Raw genomic sequence first — 22,585 nt, forward strand, 5'->3', positions numbered from 1 at the left:
AGACCCACCCTGACTACCTTACTTATGTCTGTAATCTCCATCTCTGCCACCTGCTCACACTTGCTATCCTCTTGCCCTGTTCTATTTTCCCTAGTTTCCTGAAGCACTTTTCCTTCTAACGTATCAGAAAATTTGCTTATTTATTGTTTGTGTTGCTTATTGTTCGTCTGTCTGTGCAACCCTCTAAACTCAACAAAAGCAGAGATTTTGGCCCGTTTTTGTCACTGATGTGTCCTTAGCACCTAGAGCAGTGTTCAGCACATAGTAGATGCTCAATAAATATTTGTTAAATAAGTAAATTTGCTAAATTAATTATTAATTTTCACAATAACCTTGAAAATAATCACATCCTCATATTACAAATGAGGAAGAGGAGGCTCAGAAAGATTAAGTATATTGCCCTAAATCACATAGCCAGCAAGCGGGAGATCTAGAATTTAAACTCAGGTCTGGATAGAAACAAACTGCGTATATAGGGAAGTTGCAACTGCTGCTGTGTGCTGTGCTGCAGAACTAGGCAAAGAGTCTCTCTTCTTTTGTGAGTCTGTAGAATTGGGGGTACCCTCACCCGACATAGACTTGCAATAGGTACATATTACCTGGGAGAAACCATGGCAACAAAATTAATGGTGAGGTATAATGCGATTGGCCCAACTGATAAATTAGGAAGTTTTTTTTGTTTGTTTTATGGAGGCATTCTTTGCCTTACAGAAGGATCCCCTTCAGGCTCTGTTTAATTACCTTCTGGAGGTTGTTTTAAATAGGCTCTGTCTTTGCTGCCTTGGGAGGTTTGGAGAAGCAGCTTGGAAGGAGGCAGAGGGGAAGGGGAGCGAGCCAGATTGGGGGTGGGGCTGGGCCGTTCCTCCTCCCTCTGGGTGTTGGGGGTGTGCCCCGCTCTGCTGGAGAAGGCCAGTTGGTGAGTGTCCTCTGCCCCTCCCTTGGACTCTACACCGAACTTCAGGTAGGTTCAGATGGCAGTTCAGCTGAGATGCTGGCTGTTTTTGAAATTAGCCAGCTTCTGTGATTTTCCAGCCACCTCTCACCCGGATTGCTTCTCCACACCTGCTCCATGTCCTTATTTACCAAGTTGAGAAATCAAGCAAGGTTCAAAGTCTCATATCCACACTGATTTGTTGTTGGAGCCAGTAAGTCCCAAGGGATCAAAGCTGCATATTTTTATGCTCAGCAGAGGCAAAGAGGAGATGGGCTGAGCCCACACAAGATGAGGTCTTAAGCAGGAATTGTAGTTTAAAGTGGAGATGCTTCAATGGTCTAGTGAGAAGACGTCGAACTCTTGACATCCCAGGATGTCCCGTCGAACTCTTGACACCCTAGGATGATCCTCCCCATCACCTGTTTGCAAGACTGGCTTGTGAAACTTCAGACTAGCAACCAGCTCTTGGCTTGTGGGTGGTATATTACCTGCTGCCATTTTTGCATCTGACATTTAACCCCTTAAAGTCAACATTTAATCCAGCAGGTCCTAGGGAAAAGCCTAGACCCAAGGAGTCAGACCTGGGTTCTTGTCCTGTTCTCCCTCTAAGCTGGGCCTGGCCTCATACACCGTAGGACAGGAAGGGGCCCTGGAGAGACTTGCTTCTACCTCCTGTCCCTGCTTCTGCCTAATTTTAAAAATAATAAAAGTCTAAGCTGTGAGGTAACTTGCACAGGCAGGCTATGTAAGTTAGTGACTGAGAGAGGGTCCAAGTCCATGATCCTGACTGTTGTCACTGCAGCCTGGCGATGGGATCAGCCCAAACAAGATCAGATCATGACTAGGAATTTTTGTTGAAAATGGAGATGTTCCTCCCACCTCACCCCAAAACCGCTGAGGCTGGTATGTTGTCAGATGCCTCAAGAAGAGCTTCAAGCACCACTTTAGCTTCCATTCCTTCCTTTCTTCCCTGGAAATCTTTCCCTGATATCACTGGAAGCAGTTTCTAATAACCCCAAATGGGTTATATTAGTTAAAGTGATACTAGCTGCTGTAACAAAACGATCCCCAAATGTACTAGCTTAAATGAGACAGTTTATTTCTGTCCTGTATAACAGCTCAAGTTCCAGGTGGGCAGCTAGCTCTGCCCCACAGGATTATTCAGGGACCCAGGCTCCTTCCATCACGTTCCTCTACCATCTCTTTGGGCGTCGTGCTATCTTCATGGCTGAGGCTGGGCTGCAGCCACATCCTTGCACTGGCTCACAGCAAGAGGACAGAAAGCATGGAGGGGGAGGCACTGGCCTGGAAAAGGCACATCACTTCCCCTCAGATGCCACTGGGGGTCTCAGCTACATGGACAAGCCTCATTGCAGAGGAGGCTGGGAAACGTGTAGCAGGCCAGCCATCTGCCAGCTTCTGTTCTATGACTGTGGACAACACAATAGGACATGGATTTTATTGGACAGTTTGTGGTCTGTGCCATAAGGGTCAATAAAGGGCTTAGAATTTGTGCATCTTCTATTATCTTTTTCTAGTGGTTACCTTTAATTTTTAAACAAATTTTTAAGTATTTAATATATGAACAAGATACAGAATTCTAAAGGTATAAAAAGAATAGGAATTTTTTTAAAAACTCTCCCTTTTTCTCTCCCCCAGTTGCCCACTTTCCCTCCCTAATCATTGGTTCCTTCTGTATTATACCAGATATATCTGTATAATTTATCCTTTTTCTTTAAATTCTCACAGTATAGTAACTCCAGTGAAATTCACCAGAGCATGATTTGTGATAGCAGAAAGATAAGACAGTCACAAAAGAATAAATACTATGTGATTCCACTTATATGAGATACCTAGTGTAGTGAATGTCGTGGAGACAGAAAGCAGACAGCGGTTTCCAGGAGCTGGAGAAGGGAGGAATGGGGAGGTCACATTTAATGGGTAGAGAGTTTCAGGTTGGGAAGCTGGCAGTGTTTTGGAGATGGATGGTGGCGATGGCTGCCCACGATTTGAATGTACTTAATGCCAAATGTCTATCAATAGGAGACATTTTATAAAATATTCAGGCTGGGCACGGTGGCTCGTGCTTGTAATCCCAGCACTTTGGGAAGCCCAGGTAGGAGGATTGCTTGAGGCCAGGAGTTCATGACCAGCCTGGTCAACATAGCAAGATCCCGTCTCTACAACAACAACAACAACAACAAATATATGTGTATATATATACATATATATATATTTTTTCATTCATTCAAGGGTTTTGGTTGGAAGAATAAGACTGCTGTCTGTGCACTGATATGGAAAGATCTCCAAAATATATGACAAGCCTGAGGGGCAGAACAGTGCAGTGATGAGCTAGACTTTAGAGATGGAGGCAAGTGGTAGTTAAGGGTAGGGACTCTGGAGCCAGACTGCTTGGGTTCACATCCCGGTGCTGTGAGACTGTTTTTTTTGTTTGTTTGTTTGTTTGTTTGTTTTGTTTGTTTGTTTGATTTTAGGGTTTTTTTTGTTTTGTTTTATTTTATTTTGAAACAGGGTTTCACTCCTGTCGCCTAGGATGGAGGGCAATGGTGTGATCTCAGCTCACTGCAGCCTCTGCTTCCTGGGCTCAGGCGATTCTCCTGCCTCAGCCTCCCAAGTAGCTGGGACTACAGGTGTGCACCACTGCGCCTGGCTAATTTTTGTATTTTTTCTAGAGAGGGGATTTCACCATGTTGTGCGGGCTGTTCTCAAACTCCTGAGCTCGGGCAATTTGCCTGCCTCAGCCTCCCAGAGTGCTGAGATTACAGGTCTGAGCCACCATACCCAGCCTGCTGTGGGACTTTGGGCAAGTCACTTAATCTCTCTGAGCCTCAGTTTCCACATTTGTAAAAATGGGAGATATATTAATCCCAACCTCCTAGGGCTGTTGAGGGGATTAAATAAGTGAATAAGTCATTCTGGCCAACCTCAGACATTGACGTGCTCCAGTTCAGGGGAGACCCAGGTGAGGAGGCCTGGGTGCCTGTCTCCATCTTGTCACCGGCCCCTGGGGCCCTGGCTTAGTCACTTAGTCTGTCTGAGATGCCTTACCTAGTCTAAAGAGCATCTGTCTACCTCCCAGGCATTTGGGGGATAAAACAATAGAGATGAAGTTACTTTGAAAGATGATTAAATCCTTAAAAAAAAAAAAACTGCTCATTTGAATTGCTTCCCTCTATTTTAGGAAAACTATTGAGCACGTTCTATGAGTCAAATATTTTATATATGCATATGTCATTTAACGCTTGGTGTTAGTCAGATTGAGCCAAATGTTAGTACAAATAACGCCCAGGTTTCGGAGGCTGAACACAGTCAGGTCTGTTTCTCATTCATATCTGACTCCATTACAACTCAGGGACCTGGCAGAGGCCAAAGATGATGCCAAGATGCCTCCTTTCACTCATGTCTTTAGGGCCTCACTGTCTTCCACTGGATCCTCCGTGGGAGGCTCGGGGACAGGCCTGGAACTGGCGAACGTCATTTCCACCCACAATCCATTAGCCAGCACCCGGTCCCAGGAGGCCACTTGACTGCAGAGGAGGCTGGGAATCATAGGCTTAGCTGTGTGCCCATAAATGCAGACTGCCAGGGAACCCTCCCTTACAACGACTCATGTTACTGATGGAGAACCAGGCACAGAGGCAAAGTGATTTCCCCGGGGCCACACATGGAGTAAGCGACAGAGCCAGGATTTGTCCCCTCCCTCTTTTTCATTGTATCCTGTTCCTCTTTCATGTCTGTCTGCTCTGAAGATGCTAGAGTGTTTTTAAAATGTTCTTTAGTTTCTGCATTGTCTCCTTTCCTCAGAATTTCTTTTCTATGTATGCATGTGTAGTCTCACTGAGCAATGATCTGTTTCATTGGGGTCCTCCAAATATCAATATTTCTAGGCAGAGCTGACCATATCATTTGTGAGACTCAATACAAAATAGAAATGCAAGACCCTTGCTCAAAAAACAGAAAGAAGCTTTTCCTTCCTTTCTGAGTTTTCTCTCTCCCCTCATTCTTCTCTCGTCCTGGAAAAATGTTTTTTATCTGCTATTTAATGTTTCTCTTCCTTAGCCACAGGGGACACTCGTGGGACAAGTGCAGACCCTCACAGGCACCTGGAGTCCTGCCTCACAACTTGATGCATGGGGACTGCATGGCCCTCCCTGCGCCCAGGCCTCTGACAGGAGTGGAGGGTTGCAGCGGTCACTGGGTGGCCAAGAACTCATTTCATGGAGGTGGCTGAGGCAGTGGGAGGCAGGACCACGTGTGAGCTGAGGGTCCGGGCGGCCAGCATGTGCTCCATTCTCCCACTGGGCTTAACTTATAAAACTCAAATTCAAAGATAAAGATACAGTCATGCCTCACTTAACATCAGGGATATGTCCGAGAAATACAACATTAGGTGATTTTGTCATTACGGGAACATCATAGAGTGCACTTACACAAACCTAGATGGTAGAGCCCACTCCACACCTAGGCTGTATGGTATAGCCTATTGCTCCTAGGCTACAAACCTGTACAGCATGGTACTCTACTGAATACTGTAGGCAATTGGAACACATGGTATTTGTGTATCTAAACATAGACAAGGTACAGTAAAAATATGGCATAAAAGATTAAAAAGATGGGGCCAGGCACAGTGGCTCATGCTTGTAATCCTAACACTTTGGGAGGCGGAAGTGGGAGGATTGCTTGAGCCCAGGAGTTGGAGACCAGCCTGGGCAACATAGGGAGACCACGTTTCTACAAAAGCACACAAAAAATTAGCCAAGTGTGGTGGCACACACCTGTAGTCCCAGCTACTCAGGAGGCTGAGGTGGGAGGATTGCTTGAGCCGGACAGGTGGAGGCTGTAGTGAGCCATGATGATACCACTGCACTCCAGCCTGGGCGACAGAGCAAGCCCTGTCTAAAAAAAGAAAAAAAAAAAAGATAAAAAATGATACACCTTCATAGAACACTTACCATGAATGGAGCTTGCAGGACTGGAAGTTGCTCTGAGTGAGTGAGTGAGTAAGTGGTCAGTGAACGTGAAGGCCCAGGACATGACTGTGCACTACTGTAGGCTTTATAAACACATATCCTTAGGCTGCACTAAATTTATTTTAAAAATGCTCTCTCTTTAAAATAAATTAACCTTAGCTTACTGTAGCTCTACTTCATAAACTTGTACATTTTAAAAACTTTTTGACTATTTTGTAATAACACTTAGCTTAAAACACACACTGTACAACTGTACAAAAAAATCTTGTCTATAAGCTCTTTCCTATTTTTAAACATTTTTACTTTTTTTAAAAATTTTCTAAACGTTTTTGTTAAAAAGTAAGACACAAACACCCATATCATTCTAGGCCTACATGGAGTCAGGATCATCAATATCATTGTCTTTTACATCTTGTCCCACTGGAAAGTCTTCAGGGACAGTAACACGCCGGAGCTGTCATCTCCTATGATAAGTATGCCTCTTTCTGGAATACCCCCTGAAGGGCCTGCCTGAGGCTGTTTTACAGTTAACTTTTTAAAAAATATATAAATAGAAGGTATACACTCTAAAATAAGAAGAAGTGGCTGGGCACGGTGGCTCACGCTTGTAATCCCAGCATTTTGGGAGGCTGAGGCAGGCGGATCACCTGAGATCAGGAGTTTGAGACCAGCCTGGCCAACATGGTGAAACTCCATCTCTACTAAAAATACAGAAATTAGCTGGACGTGGTGGCAGGCTCCTGTAATCCCAGCTACTTGGGAGGCTGAGGCAGGAGAATCGCTTGAACCTGGGAGGTAGAGGTTGCAGTGAGCCAAGACCGTGCCATTGCACTCCAGCCTGGACAACAAGAGTGAAACTCCGTCTCAAAAATAATAATAATAATAAATAAATAAAATAATAAGAAGTATGGCATACTAAACATATAAACCAGTAACGTTTATTATTGTCAGGTGGTGTGCTAGGGTTTTATATGAATGGCAATGCAGTAGGTTGGTTTACACCAGTATTACCATAAATGTGAGTAATGCATTGTACTATTACTTTAGGACAGCCACAAGGTCACTAGGCCATAGGAATTTTCCACCTGTCTTGTAATCTTATGCAACCACTATTGTATATGTGGTCTGTCATTGACCAAAATGTCCTTAGGTGGCAATGCCTGTATTAAAGTCAAGGCAGCAACCATGTTGGGCGAGGTGTAATCCCAGCACTTTGGGAGGCCGAGGCAAGTGGATCACTTGAGGCCAAGAGTTCAAGACCAGCCTGGCCAACATGGTGAAACCCCGTCTCTACTAAAAAAAAAAAAAAAAAAAATTAGCCAGGCATGGTGGCGCACGCCTGTAATCCCAGCTACTGGGGAGGCTGAGGCACAAGAATCACTTGAACCTGGGAGGTGGAGTTTGCAGTAGGCCGAGATCACACCACTGCACTCCAGCCTGGGCGACAGAGCAAGACTCTGTCTCAAAAAAAAAAAAAAAAAAAAATAGCAGCCACACAGCATTAGACCACTGGAATGGGACGTCCTTCTCAGCATTGCGCTGATGGCCTGTCCACGAATCCAGCCCTCTTGTGGGTCATTTCTCTGGGAGCCTTTCTGTTTCCCTGGAGAAGGTGTCTCCATCCTCCTGCCTGTGGTGTCCTCAGAGCTGGATGCAGACGGGCTCCTTTAGAGACTCAGCACTCAGACCCTTGCCTGGTCCCCCTGTGCCTGTGACCATGTCTGGGCTGTTGTGATCTAGCTTCTCTGGAGAATAAACCTCCATCACCTGGATGGGGACTTTGGGCCTCCCTGCTCTGTGCACAGGGACATTTTCAACCTCTCTTCCTGCTCTCTGGCCATGCTGCCTGCACCTTCCCGGTGTCTGGAGCTCTAGTTGGGCTGAGCCCACTCACTCCCACTGAGCATGTGGGGTGTCCTTCCACCCTCTGCAGCATTGCCAACCGCTCGTCTCTTCATCAGCTCACCACCTTTCAAAGATCTGTGACATCTTCTGCCTGCGGTCACGTCCCCTTCCTCCCCGAGGGGGTTTTCAGCTGGTTTATTCCTTTGCTGTTCTTTTCTCGAGGATTTGGGAAGAAAAGGAGATGACACTGCATTGGCTTCACCGTGCCTTACCAGAAGTCAACTTAAGTCTAGGTATACTTCTGTTTTAGAAGACGATATTCCTTCATTAAGCACGTATTGAGCACCTACTGTGTTCCAGGCCCTGGGGGGATGGAATGTGCTAGGAGATAGTGCTGAAAAGCCAGTTCCTGCCTGTGAGTGGCCTGACTGTGAATCCAGAGGGGAGAGGATGCAGAAGGTTACGACTGGGGTGGAGGGTGTGAGGTGTCAGGAGTCTGTGTACAGGGCCTGGGGTCGCACCAGGGACAGAGCCCAGACTTGAGGGTGCACTTCAGGAAGGTGCTTACTGAGCAAAGAGGGGAGGATCAGCCTTTTATCTTTTTTTTTTTTTTTTTTTTTTTTAAATAACCTCTTTGCTGTTAGGCCCTCACTTAACCTTTGTGCTAGCAGTGATTCTGCTTTTGGCTTTTCACTCATCAGTCCCGTCTGTTCCCCAATTATTATTTTTTAAACATCGACTGCTTCTAATCTGCCTGGGTCTGGAATAGCAGACAATCAAGTGTGTTGGAAATGTGTCTAAAATAAGAGTTAATTAGGCTGTGAAGTAAGGTTTGAGGGACTCAGCTGTGAGAAAAATGCATAAACTTTAATGTATCAATTTTATAACTTCTATTTTTACTACCCAGTAGCCTTCTTAACTTCTGCAGCTTAATTTATGTTCCAGATGACCAACATTGCCATATACATGAAGCATAACAACCATTCTATTATAAAACTTTAACATCACTGCTGGCTGTATCTTCTTTCTAGCCGCATAGCCTTCTTTCTCCATTAAAAAAATATACTGGCCTTTGGTTTGCCCATGGTGTACTTTTTTTTCCTTTTTTGGAGACAGGTTCTCACGCTGTCATCCATGCTGGAGTGCTGCGGCACAATCATGGTTCACTGCAGCCTCTACCTCCTGGGCACAAGTGTTCCTCCCACCTCAGCCTCCTGAATAGCTGGGTCTGCAGGCACATGCCACCACACCCTGCTAATTTTTAAGATTTTTTTGTAGAGATGGGGTCTCCCTTTGTTGCCCAGGATGGACTGATCCTGGGCTCAGCAATCCTCCTGCTTTGGCCTCCTAAAGTGTTGGGACTACAGGCGTGAGCCACTGTGCCTGGCCCCCCGACAGTGTAAATTTTTATTTACCATGTTTCCTTGATTTGAAAAGGCCTGGGCTGGGCATGGTGGCTCATGCCTGTAATCTCAGCACCTTGGGAGGCCGAGGTGGGTGGATCACGAGGTCAGGAGTTCAAGACCAGCCTTACCAACATGGTGAAACCCCGTCTCTACTAAAAATACAAAAATTAGCCGGGCGTGGTGGTGCGCGCCTGTAATCCCAGCTACTCAGGAGGCTGAGGCGGGAGAATCGCTTGAACCCGGGAGACGGAGGTTGCAGTGAAAAAAAAAAAAAAGGCCTACTTTATCACATCTGTAAAATGAAATGAGTCTTTTAATTGATGGGGGTCTTGGTATTACAGTCATAGTTTTCTTTCGTATGCGGCACATGATAATATATCTTAGGATCAGTGGTGTCTTAGATTCAATGCAATACAGTATTTAGGTCATTTGAAGGGATTGACAAGTTATTCCGTTTTTCCAACCTGTCTCTGTGCTGGAAAGAGACAGCCTCATCAGCATTTGAAAGGAACTTTTTCTCCCTACAGCCTTCTTATAATAACAACAGGCATAATAATGTCAGCAACAGTAAGCACTTATAAGCACATGCTATTGTGCTGACACTGCTCTGAGAGCTTCCCGTTCACCCCTTAAACGACTCTGTGTTAGAGGCATGGCTATTATGCCCATTCCACAGATGAGGAAACTGAGGCCCAGAAGTAGAAGTGGCACAGCAGGGAATCCAGGCTATCTCTGAAAAAATCATATTATGCTGTCACTAGTGATTCTGGGAGACAATTGAAGTATCTTCATTTAAATTAGAGGTTTCTACCTGCTTATGACTTAGAGTCAACTAGAGAGCTTTAGGAAAATGCTGAAAAAATTCTCCAAGGAATTCTAAAGTGCAGACAGAGTCGAGAATTCCTGGCTTAATTGATGCGCGAGGTCCCCTAGCTCTGCCATTCTGGGACCTCTCTGGCCCTTACTCTCTGATGTCACCCCCCTGAGGATAGGACGGCTGCCCAGCCTGGGCTGGCAAGGACAGCCTGAGCTTCTTATGCTTTCGGAGCTGGATCCCTTGGTTAGAAAACATGGGTTGGAAACCTTAAACCGATACATGCTTTTAATTTTTGTTCTTTATTTTCTTTTCCTTTCTCTCTCTTCCAGCTCTGGAGTGCACAGAAAATCAAGCAGGTAATCCAGTTTTTGATTCTCTGTTTCCTTCTCCATGCTGTCCTGGACTCCACCCTGCCCTGTCCCAGGGATCTAGTGGAAGCCCCCCCTCCGATGGCTCTTCGGGCTCTCACATTTGCCCTTGGCCCCCTCACCCCTTCCTTCTGCCCCAACACTCGAGGGCCAGAGTCTCTGAAGTCTGGAGCTCAGGCCAGGCTGGCCTTTCCCTGGGTTCTCTGAGCTCCTGGAAGAGACAGGGCTCTGTCCACAAAATCCTTATTATGTACCTACCATGTGCCAGGAATGGGGGTAGAGGGCCTGCAAGGTAGAAATGATCCCGTTCCCCATGGACTTTTGCTCTCCACTGCATTCAGCTTTTAGGGTAAGTCAGGAGGAGGGGTGCTATCTGTTTATGGCCTATGGTTTGGTATTCTTTTGCCTTGAGTGGTGGAAAAGCCTAACTGGCCACAAGGCAACATATAGCCACTAGTGTCTGAATCTTCCCAGAGAAGTTGTCCTCTTCCCTTCTTCCTCCCCTAATGCCTCTGCTTTTCTCCCTCCTCCCTCCCCCTTCCCCCTTCCCCCTCCCTGCACCCCTGTCCCCACCCCATTCTCTGTTCCTGCTTTTGCCAGGCTATTCTACATCCGGACACCAATGAGAAGATCTTCATGCCATTTAGAATGTCAGGTAAGCTCCTGGGGCCCTTCTGGTTCTGGTCAGCCTGGGGTGCTTACTCCAGTCACAGTTCCAGGAGCATCCAGATGTGCTGGCCTAAGGAGGGGACAGAGCCTGTTACAATCGTGGCCGTATTTGCACCTCTACATTCACCTCAGCTCAACTGTACAAGACGCTGGCCAGGCCCCAGAATACTCTATGGAGCTTGCCTGCCTTTTCTGCTTGAGCAGTTGTGGTGGAGCCAGGGCTTCCACAAGTGAATCTGGTAGCCCCCACCACCACCCACTCCACATCACTCAGCACTCACTAGGACAGCCTCAGTGATGCCTGCTCTAAGCAAGACCTGGCTTCTACAAGTCATTCCCCCTCTCACCAGTGCGTGACCTGCTGTTTCCTTCCAAGTCCTGCTCCCTGCCCTGCCCCTTTTAGGCAGTCAGTCTCCAGCTTAATTCTCTGTTCTCTGATCCTGCAATTAGCCCTCCCTTCAGAATGGATGCACTGTTATTGCACTGCTGTGCACATACAGAAGGTGGGATTCCTATTCTGTAGAGACCAGGAGGCAGAGGGTGATACAAGATCCCTGCCCCAGGAAATCCCATTGGTCGCTGAAGGGGCAGCTGTGCCTATGTGGGCTTTAGGGCTTAGAAAGCACTGGCATGTACACAAGCTAGGCTGCCATGCTTATCCCCCCAGCAGTTCTGAGAGTCTGCAGAGTCACACTCAAGGGTGTGCTGACGCCTCCTTCTTGCCATTTCTCAGTGCAATGGGGCGCACCCACCTTGAATTATGAGGGTGGAATGGGAGGGCACTGCTGCTGCTGCCTTGGGAAGGCCTCGGGTGGCTGGAGAAAGGCGGTCTCAGTCAAATGGGTCAGTCAGGGTCCCCACCCCCAGAGAGCCTGGCCTCATTGGGGGCAAGAAAATAAACAACCAGGGAGTTGATGGACATGTGATGTCATTGTGTAAACTGGGGCAGTGAGTGCCATGTGACCCCCCTTGCTTTGCCATGAAGAACTTTAAGGCTCTGAGCATTTTTTTTTTCTTTTTATTTGAGACAGAGTCTCCCTCTTTTGCCCAGGCTGGAGTGCAGTGGCATGATCTCTGCTCATTGCAACCTCTACCTCCCAGATTCAAGCGATTCTCCTGCCTCAGCCTCCCGAGTAGCTGGGACTGCAGGCACACACTACCACGCCTGGCTAATTTTTGTATTTTTTAGTAGAGATGGGGTTTCATCATGTTGGCCAGGCTGGTCTTGAACTCCTGACCTCAAGTGATCCGCCTGCTTTGGCCTCCCAAAGTGCTGGGAAGGGCTCTGAGCATCTTACAGTTGTGGTTGTAGATGCTTCCCAGTCCCTGCACCCAGCACAGCAGGCTCTCACCCTGAGCCTGGCTTCTCTTGTAATTCTTGACCTTTTTGAGTCATGCATTCCTCTGAGGCCCTGATCAAACTCTGGTTCTCTCCCCAGAGAGAAGTGGGTAGGAGAACCACGGCTCTCTTGTGTGTGTGATTATGCACACTCAGGAGCAAAGCTTCACTTTAGATGCAAGTCAGATAAGCCCGATCCTGCTGTCCAGCCACTGCTCACTGGCTGCCACGGTTAGAGGTTGGGGACAGGAGGCTGTCCACTGACAGCAGTTGGGGCTGTGAGAGAGCCTCGCCTGGGGGCTGAGAGCAGCAAGGAAGCTGTACCCACGGCCTGGCTGCGCTTCACCCCAGCTCCCTACTGCGCCACTGGGGATGCCACGGATTTAAGAAGCTCTGGCACTTAGAGTTGCATGGCTCAGGTTGGGAGGGAATTTTCATTCCAGAAATGGCCATAATGCCGGGGAAGTAAGGGCCTGTGTTAGAAAGACAAGCTGAGGCAAGAAGGAAGACATTCTGGGGTCCTTGGAGGATGTTCAGCCTCATGTAGTGAGCGTGGGCAGGGTGTGTCGTGCCTCGCAGGAAATTGTAGGAGGATCACCAAGAGTGGAGTGGTGGTGCCCCAGGTCACAGGCAGCCCTGCCTGCAGGAACAGGCCTCTGGGTTCCAGGGGAGAGTGAAAGCTGCCTGGCCAAAGGGGAGCAGAGAAGAGGAGTCTGGGGACACAGCCCCGGCGAGGGCTGAACTGGGAAAGAGTCTATGAGATTGGAGATGCCTCCCGCCTAACTGACCTGAGCCCCTTCGTCAGGGCCACTGATAGCCTAAGACCTAACCCGGAGGCTCCTGGGTATCTCAGGTGAGATGTGAGTGGATTATAAGGCCTGACTCTCTTCTTCTCGTTCACAGGTTACATTCCTTTTGGGACGCCAATTGTAAGTGTTACCTTCAAAGGATTTCCTTTTCTAAAAAATTATTTTAAATGTCTAACTTTACGTTATTGCTCACAGATATTTGACTGAGTTGTTGATTTAGGATAAGTCAATTCCTGGAGGGAAATTACCAAATAAAATGATATGTATTTCTTACCGCATCTCTTGATGCTGATTGGCAAACCTCTTTTCATAAAAAGCCTGATGACTTAAATCCAGCGTGGAGTCGAAAATTGCCTTCTTCCCTGCACGTTTTCTGTGCCCACTGTTGTCATTAGCACCTGCTAGTCATAGGGAAGTTTTCTTAAAGAACTTGGGAAGTAGGAGTGGAAGCATGCCTTCTGAAAAATCAAAGTTTAAAATTAATTCAGAAATAATTTTCAGCATTCTTTTTGTTCAGTTTTAGAATCAGGATTATGTTTACTCTTTATTTTTATTGGAATAAAACATACAGAAAGGTGCATTCATCATAAATGTACAGCTTGGTAAATTTTCAAAAAGCAAGCATATCCAGGGCTGGGCGCGGTGGCTCATGCCTGTAATCCCAGCACTTTGGGAGGCCAAGGCGGGCAGATCACGAGGTCAGAAGATCGAGACCATGCTGGCCAACACAGTGAAACCCCGTCTCTACTAAAAATACAAAAAATTAGTCGAGAGTGGTGGCGGGCACCTGTAGTCCCAGCTACTCGGAAGGCTGAGGCAGGAGAATGATGTGAACCTGGGAGGCGGAGCTTTCAGTGAGCCGAGATCGTGCCACTGCACTCCAGGCTGGGCGATAGAGCGAGACTCCGTCTCAAAAAAAAAAAAAAGAAAAGCAAGCATATCCAGTAAACATCACTTAGGTAAGGAATCAGTCTAACACCCTCCCAACTGAGCTACTTCGGCCAGCTCAATTAGATAAAGATTTAGAGCATCATTAGCATCTCAGAAACCTCACATGTGTCCTTCCCAATCACCACCCCCACAGGAAATCACTTTTCTGACTTTTATATTTTAGTTTTGCTTGTTATTGAACTTGATATAAATGTAATCATCAACAAGTGCTTTTTTGTGTCTGGCTTCTTTACTCCACATTGTGAGATTTTTTCATATTGTTATCTGTAACATTCGTTTGTTCTTTTCTCTTTGCTGTGTAATATTCCATTGTCATAAATTATCAGAATTTCTTTATTCGTACTACTGTTGGTGAACATTTGGGTTTTTCTAGTTTTGGGTTTACAACAAATAGTGCTGTTTTGAACACACTTGTACGAGTCTTTTAGTGGATATATGCCCTCATTCCTCTTGGATATAGACCTAGGAAGCTAAATTAAAGCAGGAAACAACTATAATAAATGCAATGTGTGATCTGAGAATGGATCCTGGGTTGCAGCAGGTGGTGTGTAAACTGTATTGCAGTTTCTTATAAAGCTGAAGATGCACTTACTATATGACCACATAACACTACTTTTAGGTATTTATCCAAGATAAATGAATATGTTTGTTTACACAAAGATCTGTATGTGAATGTTTATAGTAGCATTTTTCACATATTAGTCTAAAACTGGAAGCAGACAAGAATGACCAACAGATGTTAAAACTATTGAGTAAAAAACTAATTGAGAACAGAATATTTGCGTAGTCTCAAATTTTCCTATGGATATCATAGATATTATTCCTTAGTTGGCATCCTCTCAAGTTTCCCTTCTGCCTCTTCCTTTAATGTTTTCTTAAAACTATCATTATTTAGATACTGTTAATACAGTCTTTGTGTGTTTTTTTTTTATTCAGTGGGTAAAAATGTACTCTTGTCATTATTTATTTTGATATGCAAATTGGGCCACTTTTGACCCAACCTTAAAGCAGTTTCTCTATTTGACATGCCCCGCTAGTCTTGAGAGCTTTGGTACTCTCTGACACAACAGGATATTCTAGGTTCATCTTTTCTCTTTCTCTTTTTCTTTTCTTTTCCTTTCTCCTTTCCTTTCCTTCCTTTTCTGTCTTCCTTCCTTCCTTTTTCTTTCTTTTTTCTTGTATTTTGTCTCACTGTCACCCAGGCTGGAGTACAGTGGCAGGATCATGGCTCACTGGAGCCTCAAACTCCTGGGCTCAAGTGATCCTCTTGCCTCAGCCTCCTGAGTAGCTAGGACTACAGGCATGTGCCACGATGCCCAGCTAACTTCTCAAAAATTTTTTTACAGAGACGGAGTCTCATTATGTTGCCCAGGCTTGTCTTGAACACCTGACTGAAAGCAGTCTTCCCACCTTAGCCTCCTAAAGTGCTGAGATTACAGTAGATTTGTCTGTACAATACTTTCTTCAACCCCATCCTAGAATAATTGATTTCTCCAAGGAGCCCTATTTCCTTTTAGAGGGAAATGATACTTAGAAACCAAGATCTTGAAGCTGGGTGTACTCATGGTTACTGGAGTGGTATTGCTTCTAGGTACTCTTAGGGGACAGAGCTAGGAGATACAACTTGTAAAAATTCATGAGTTTATACTAATACCTATAATTCCCATCAGACATCTCAGTGTTCATTTGTTCTCCCATTTCATATATGAATCTTCCTTCTCCCTGAATGAGACTCCAACAGTATATTTACTCACTTGCTAAATCTTATACATACAAGTAAGAGTTTTCAGAATTGCTACATCAATACCACTCTCAAAATACTTATTAACTAAAGCCTAAGATTTCTTTGAAGTTCTTTTTGTCCTTAGAAAGTATCCTATTGATGCGCACCAGCATGGCACATGTATACATATGTAACTTACCTGCACGTTGCGCACATGTACCATAGAGCCTAAAGTATAATAATAATAATAATAAAAAGAAAAAATAAAAAAAAAGAAAGTATCCTATTGAGAGTACACAGTCAGAGAACCATGTTCAAAGGTTTCTTGAATTAATGTTTTTCTTATGTGTTTATGTTATCTACTTGATATACAGTTAGGTTTAACTGATTTCTGTCGGCATTCCATTTTAGTTGTTTCTCCATTCTTATTAATTTATTTTTTTGATATTTAGGAGATAGGAATAGTTTAAAAGTCAAAGCTATTTAAAAAGATACATTCATAAAAGTTCCACTCCCCTTCCTATCCCTGCTACCTCCTTCTCACCCATCCTCTGAGGTAAACAACTTCTCCTTATTTTTTTGGTAAGAATAAACAGATACAAATATCTGCTTTCCCCCTTTTTTCTTATATAAAATGTAGTATACTATATACAGATGTGTCTAACTTACGATGGTTCAACTTACAATTATTTGACTTTATGATATGTGACAGCAGCATACATTCACTGAAAACAATACTTGCAATTTTGAATTTTGATCCTTTCCTAGGCTAGAGAAATGTGATATGATACTTTCACCATGCTGGGAAGTGCAGCTCCCAGTCAGCCATGTGATCACGGGAGTAAACAACCCATACTACAATGTACTCTGTTGCCAGTGTTTTTTTGAATATTGCATTCTGTGTTCTACATCCCATCATGTCAACAAAATGCCCATTTTCAACTTATGATATGTTCAATTTATGATGGGTTTATCAGGCGTAACCACATCATAAGTTGAGAAGCATCTGTACACCCTTTTGCACAATATTTTTTTCACTATATATATCTGTTTTTTGTGGTTTCATTGTTTGTTTGTTTTAGACAGAGTCTCACTCTGTCTGTCTCTCAGGCTGGAGCGCAGTGGCATGATCTCTGCTTACTGCAGCCTCTGATGCCAGGTTCAAGCGATTCTCCTGCCTCAGCCTTCTGAATAGCTGGGATTACAGGCATGCACCTCCACACCTGTCTAATTTTTGTATTTTTACTAGAGACGGGGTTTCGCCATGTTGGCCAGGCTAGTCTTGAACTCCTGGCCTCAAGTGATCCACTTGCCTCAGCCTCCCAAAGTGTTGGGATTTACAGGCGTGAGCCACTGCCCCAGCTCTTCCGCTTGACATATCTTGAAAATCACTGTATATCGATTTATAGAGATCTTCTTCATTATTACTTTTTTACAGCTGTATAGTATTCTACTAAGTGGAAGTACCATGATTTATTTAGATAATTTCTTACAATAGATTATTTGTAATACTTTGCCGTCATGAATAATGCCAAAATGATAATCTTGTGATATCGTTGGAATATATCTTGAGGGTAAATTCCTAGGTTCTATGGAAGGACTAATTAAATAGACATTTCTAGAAAGATTGATCAAGACAAAAGAGAGAAGATACAAATAAATAGCATTAGCAATAAGAGGTACAATAATTATAGATGCAGTAGCAGAATAAAAGATCAGAATGCATTGAACAACTCAAGGCAATACATTTAAAGACTTAGAAGAAATGAATACATTTCTGGGAAAATACAGCTTACCAAAACTGCCTGGAAAGATGAAATATAGAGTCTTTTTTTTTTTTTTTTTTCCCTTTTTGGAGGCAAGATATCACTCTGTCTCCCAGGCTGGAGTGCAGTGATGCGATCATGGCCCACTGCAGCCTCAAATTCCCGGGATCAAGTGATCCCTCCTGCCTCAGCCTCCCAAAGTGTTGGGATTACAGGCATGAGCCATCACACCTGGCCTTAAAATCTGAATAGACCTATAAAGAAAAGGAAATTTAATTTGCAGTTTAAAATATTTTCACCAAAGAACAAACAAACCAAAAATTATCACTGGGCTCTGATCTTCCGGGTGACTGTACCCAAAGGAATAGCTGAACTCAATTTTATAAAGCTTTCAAAAGCGAAAAAAGTACCAGGCGTAGTGGTTCACACCTCTTATCCCAGCACTTTGAGAGGCCAAAGCAGGGGAATCGCTTGAGCCCGGGAGTTTGAGACCAGTCTGGGCAACATAGCAAGACCTCATCTCTGTTGAAAAGAAACAAAAAAGAGAGGAAGAAAAGGAAATCTTCCCAGTTCATTTATGAGGCACTTTGAGACCAATACCAAAGTAAGTATAAGAAAGAAAAAGTATAAGCCAATATCACTTATGAAATTACATGTAAAAATTATGAAATAAAATAATAGCAATCTGAATCCAGCAATGCATCAAAGAACATCATAACGAAATGCTTTTTACCAAATATGATAACATTAGAGAATGTATTAATATTAGTTCATCACACTAAGAAACTGAAGGAGAAACATGATTTTCCCAGTAGATACAGAAAAAGTATTTGATAAAATAAAACATAACTCAATTTACAGTAATAATTATTATGATAAAAACAACAGATTAGGTCTAGAAGGAACTTTCTTAACTTGATAGTGTCTATAAAAAATTATTTAAACGAACCATAGCAAGCACCTGTCTTAAAGATGAAACAAAGGTAAATTCTTAATGTGTTGGACAGGGTAAGAATGACTGATAATGTTGCTTCTATCTAACATTTTCCTGGAAGACTAGCAAGTGCAGTAAGACATGAAAAAATAAACAATGGTATTAGAGTTGGAAAGAAAGAAAGAAAAACATTTATGAGAATAGACAAACTATTGGAACTATTTTAAAAGATTTCTGGATGTAAGACAAGTATACAAAAAAATTTTGTATGCATGTAAACCTAAAACAAACATCTAGAATATGATTTTTGTAAAAGATGTCATTTACAATAGTATTTTAGACAATAAGGGATATAAAAATAAATTCAAGAAACAATATTCAAGACCTTAATAGAGAAATGGAGATCTAAATAAGTGGAGAGCTGTATCATTTTGTTTTCTTCAAATTAAAATCTATATTCAATGTAATTTCAGTCATAATCTCAGCAGGATTTGTTATGGAACTTGACAGGTTGCTATGAAAAGTTACATGAATACAAGCTAGGGGATAAGAATAGCGAAGACAATTTTCAAGAATAAGGTGGTGGGAGAGGACTCACCCTACCAAATTTTATACGACAACTTGGTTTTGGTACAGTGATAAGCAAATATGTCAGTGGAACAGAACAGAGAACCTGGAGACATGCCCATATGGAAACTTAAGATTTGACTAAGGTGGCATTACAAATCAGTGGAGAAAAAAGGACAAACCATCTAATAGTATTATATGGTGCTGGGACAGCTGGCTACCTATGTGGAAAAGAAAGAAAGTCAGATCTCTACATCACCTTATACATAAAAGGACATTTAAATATGAAAATAAAATATTTGCAGCAATGTTTATGATAGCAAAAAATTGGAAACCGCTGAAATTCCATCAACAAGAAAATGAATCAGTCATGGCTTAGTCACGCAGTGGAATACTTAACACAGGAAAGAAAACAATGAGCAAGGGCGACATTTATGAATATGGATAAATCTCAAAAACAATGTTGAATGAAAAAATAGTAGCAGAGTAGTAATGCTCTCTGTCATTTATATAATGTTAAAAAATATGCAAAGCAATATTATATATAGTTTATGAGTACATTTTTAATGCATCCTTAAAAACATCCATGGGAACAATAAGCACCGGCTTCGTGATACTGTTTACCTCTGGGGAGAGAAAGCAATGAAATTTAGCAGGAGAACAGGGGGTGCTTCATTTGTATTTATAGTGTTTCATCTTTTAAAAACATCTTCACAAAAAAATTGACGAAATAAGATTGGACATATATGGATGCTCGTTATCCTCTAGACTTTTCTGTATCCTTGAAATATTTCATTTTATACATATATTTAAAAATATATAAATATATCGAGAGAGGTATTATTCACATCTCTATTTTTATGTCATTGCCCTGAAACTACTACATTGTTCTGAAATATTCTGAGAAAGGTTTATAAATTTCTCACCATAATTGTGTGTATGTGCAAGTGTATGTTTCATTTCTTTGCATTTCTTGCGGTTGTCTTATAGATTTCAATGCAATGGTGTTTGGTTTGTTCAATTTTGTCTTCTTGATATCATCTCTATCTCTCAAACACACACACACACACACATGAAATATCCCTGTTTCATTGATTATTCTTGCCTTGAATTTTACTTCTCTTAATTTTTTTTATTCCTGTTTTGCTTAATTGACTTGCATTATATATCATTGCCTGTACCTTTATGTCAGAGTCATTTAATTTCTGTGCCATTTTGTATTACACATCTCTTTTGGACGAAATATAGCTGAATTCTACTTTTGCTGCATAAAAAGGCTACTTACATTTAACCCAGTTTGAGAAACACTGCCTTTAATTTTAATGAGAAATGGAACCCATTCGTATTTGTTGTGCCACTGATGATTATGACTGCATATCCCAGCTGTCAAATGGGTTTTCTTGTTGCTGTTAGCTTTTTATTAAGCTTTGTTATTGTTTCCACTTCTTTTCCTGATTTATACTAGAGGATAAGTCCTTTAGTTTCTTTAGTTTGGAAGGGGAGCATCCTAATTTTCTCTACTTACCATTCATCTGTAATATTTTGTAGTACAGAGAGGTTGCATTGTATATACTTTATAATCAAGAGTCAAATAGTAAATATGACTTACCTAACGCTACCCACATAGGAGGAGACCTGTAGCATGTAATTTCACTCTACTCTCTACTTGATCATTTTACCTCCCTCCACACACCTGCCAAGTTTTTGGAAATCATCTGGAATTTCATCAGATTTATAAAGCCTTTCTTAACACTTGTATTATACTTCACAATTATTTAGGCTGTGTGTGTGTGTGTGTGTGTGTGTGTGTGTGTGTGTGTGTGTGTGTGTGTGTTGTTTGGCTAGAATACCCTTTTGAACAATATTCAGAATATAGGGGCAATATGCCTTTCTGAATCTTTGCATATCTGGAGATCTTTTTTTCTCTTTCATACATGAACAATAGTTGGCCTGATTTTCTTTTCCTTTCTAGGTAAACTTCCCCCTTCCCCTGGAATCGTTTGGTATTTTTTCTCTTTATCTTTGGAGTTCAGAAATATCTCCTAGGATTTAAAAAAAAATCTTCTCTGTATATTTTATAAAATTATACAAGTAATACATGAATATGTTCTTTAGGATTCAAAAATACCACCAAGAATGTTTTATAAAGAATATTTTAAAAGTTATACAAGTAATACATGAATGTTCTCTCAGCTCAGAATTTAAACAATACAAACAAAAGTAGAGGTCCTTGTGATGCTCCTCAACCCCGAATCTCTGCCCAAGTAACCCCTGTAAGAAGTTTGGTGTGTGCCTCTAGGCTTTTCCTAGATATCTGCATACATTTAAGTCATTTAAAGTGTTTTTTTGTTTTGTGGAGTTTTCCATTAAAAATATAACAATATACTTATTAATCTATGGTTAGCTTATGACACTTAGCAGTTTGCCTCCATAACAATTGGCTTCATTTATTTATTTGTTTGTTTTCTCTGCTGAATGGCATCCTCTCCTCCAGTGTGATGGGTTGAGGTTATGTCCGATTATTTGCTATTAGAAACGATCGTGCTGTGAAAAATCTCTGTAAAGCCATTTTTGCACAAGGATAAGGGTTTCTCAAGGGCACTTCCAAAAAGTGAATTTGCTGCATAAAAAGCTACGCACATTTACATCTTTAACAGATATGGCTGAATTTCCCTTCAAAAAGACTATATTTCCCCATGCTTTTGTAACACTAGTATTCATTCATCTTTTTAACGTTTTTGCCAATCTGATGGGAGAAGGGGTAGATTCTCATTATACTTTTAATTTTTGTTTCCATAAACACCAAAAAGATGTTGGTGCTTTTTAAATCTATTTATTGGTGATTTGTATTCCCCCTTCTTTGAATTACCTGTTCACACTCTTTGTCCATTCTTCTGTGGGCCATATTTTTCTAGTTGATTTGTAAGAGCTCTTTATGTATTTTGGACATTAATCCTTTGGATTATATATATGGCAAGTCTCTTCTCCAGCTGTTTCTCCCTTATTCTCTGGTGTCTTTGTTATAGAAAAGTTTTAAATATTGATGTCTTTAAATATAATGATCTCTCTTTTGATTGATTTTGAGTCTTTTTCCACTCTACACCTCCATCTCCTTTATTAAAATAACTGAGGCCAGGAGTGGTGGCTCACATGTGTAATCCCAGTACTTTGGGAGGCCAAGGTGAGAGGATTGCTTGAGCCCAGGAGTTTGAGACCAGTCTGGGCAACACAGGGAGATCCCATCTCTACAAAAAAGTTTAAAAATTAGCCAGGCATGGTGGTGTGCACCTGTGGTCCCAGTTACTCAGGAGGATGAGGTGGGAGGATTACTTGAACTGAGGAGTTTGAGGCTTCAGTGAGTTTTGATTGTGCCACTGCACTTCAGCTGGGGTGGTGGAATGAGACCCTGTCTCAAAATAAATACATACATTAAATGAAGATAAAATAACTAGATTTGTGAAAGCTA

At 42.5% G+C, this 22,585-nt stretch overlaps 1 protein-coding gene across 7 annotated transcripts in view; it reads left to right on the forward strand.

Annotated features, from left to right (window-relative positions):
• SFXN5 (sideroflexin 5) overlaps window positions 1–22,585 on the forward strand; it is a 131,246-nt gene that overhangs the window by 39,875 nt on the left and 68,786 nt on the right. For 5 of the 7 annotated variants that reach the window (XM_054473660.2, XM_054473662.2, XM_054473666.2 and 2 more), the window contains exons 4-6: window positions 10,323–10,349; window positions 10,962–11,016; window positions 13,273–13,298. In XM_054473660.2, coding sequence (XP_054329635.1) covers window positions 10,323–10,349; window positions 10,962–11,016; window positions 13,273–13,298 — 108 coding nt within the window. Of the gene's footprint in view, window positions 1–7,990; window positions 8,064–10,322; window positions 10,350–10,961; window positions 11,017–13,272; window positions 13,299–22,585 lie in introns of those variants that run through there. The other 2 variants (XM_054473661.2, XM_054473665.2) reach the window with 2 other exon arrangements.

Source organism: Pongo pygmaeus, chromosome 12 (assembly GCF_028885625.2).
Source record: "Pongo pygmaeus isolate AG05252 chromosome 12, NHGRI_mPonPyg2-v2.0_pri, whole genome shotgun sequence".
Taxonomy (NCBI): Eukaryota; Metazoa; Chordata; class Mammalia; order Primates; family Hominidae; genus Pongo; species Pongo pygmaeus.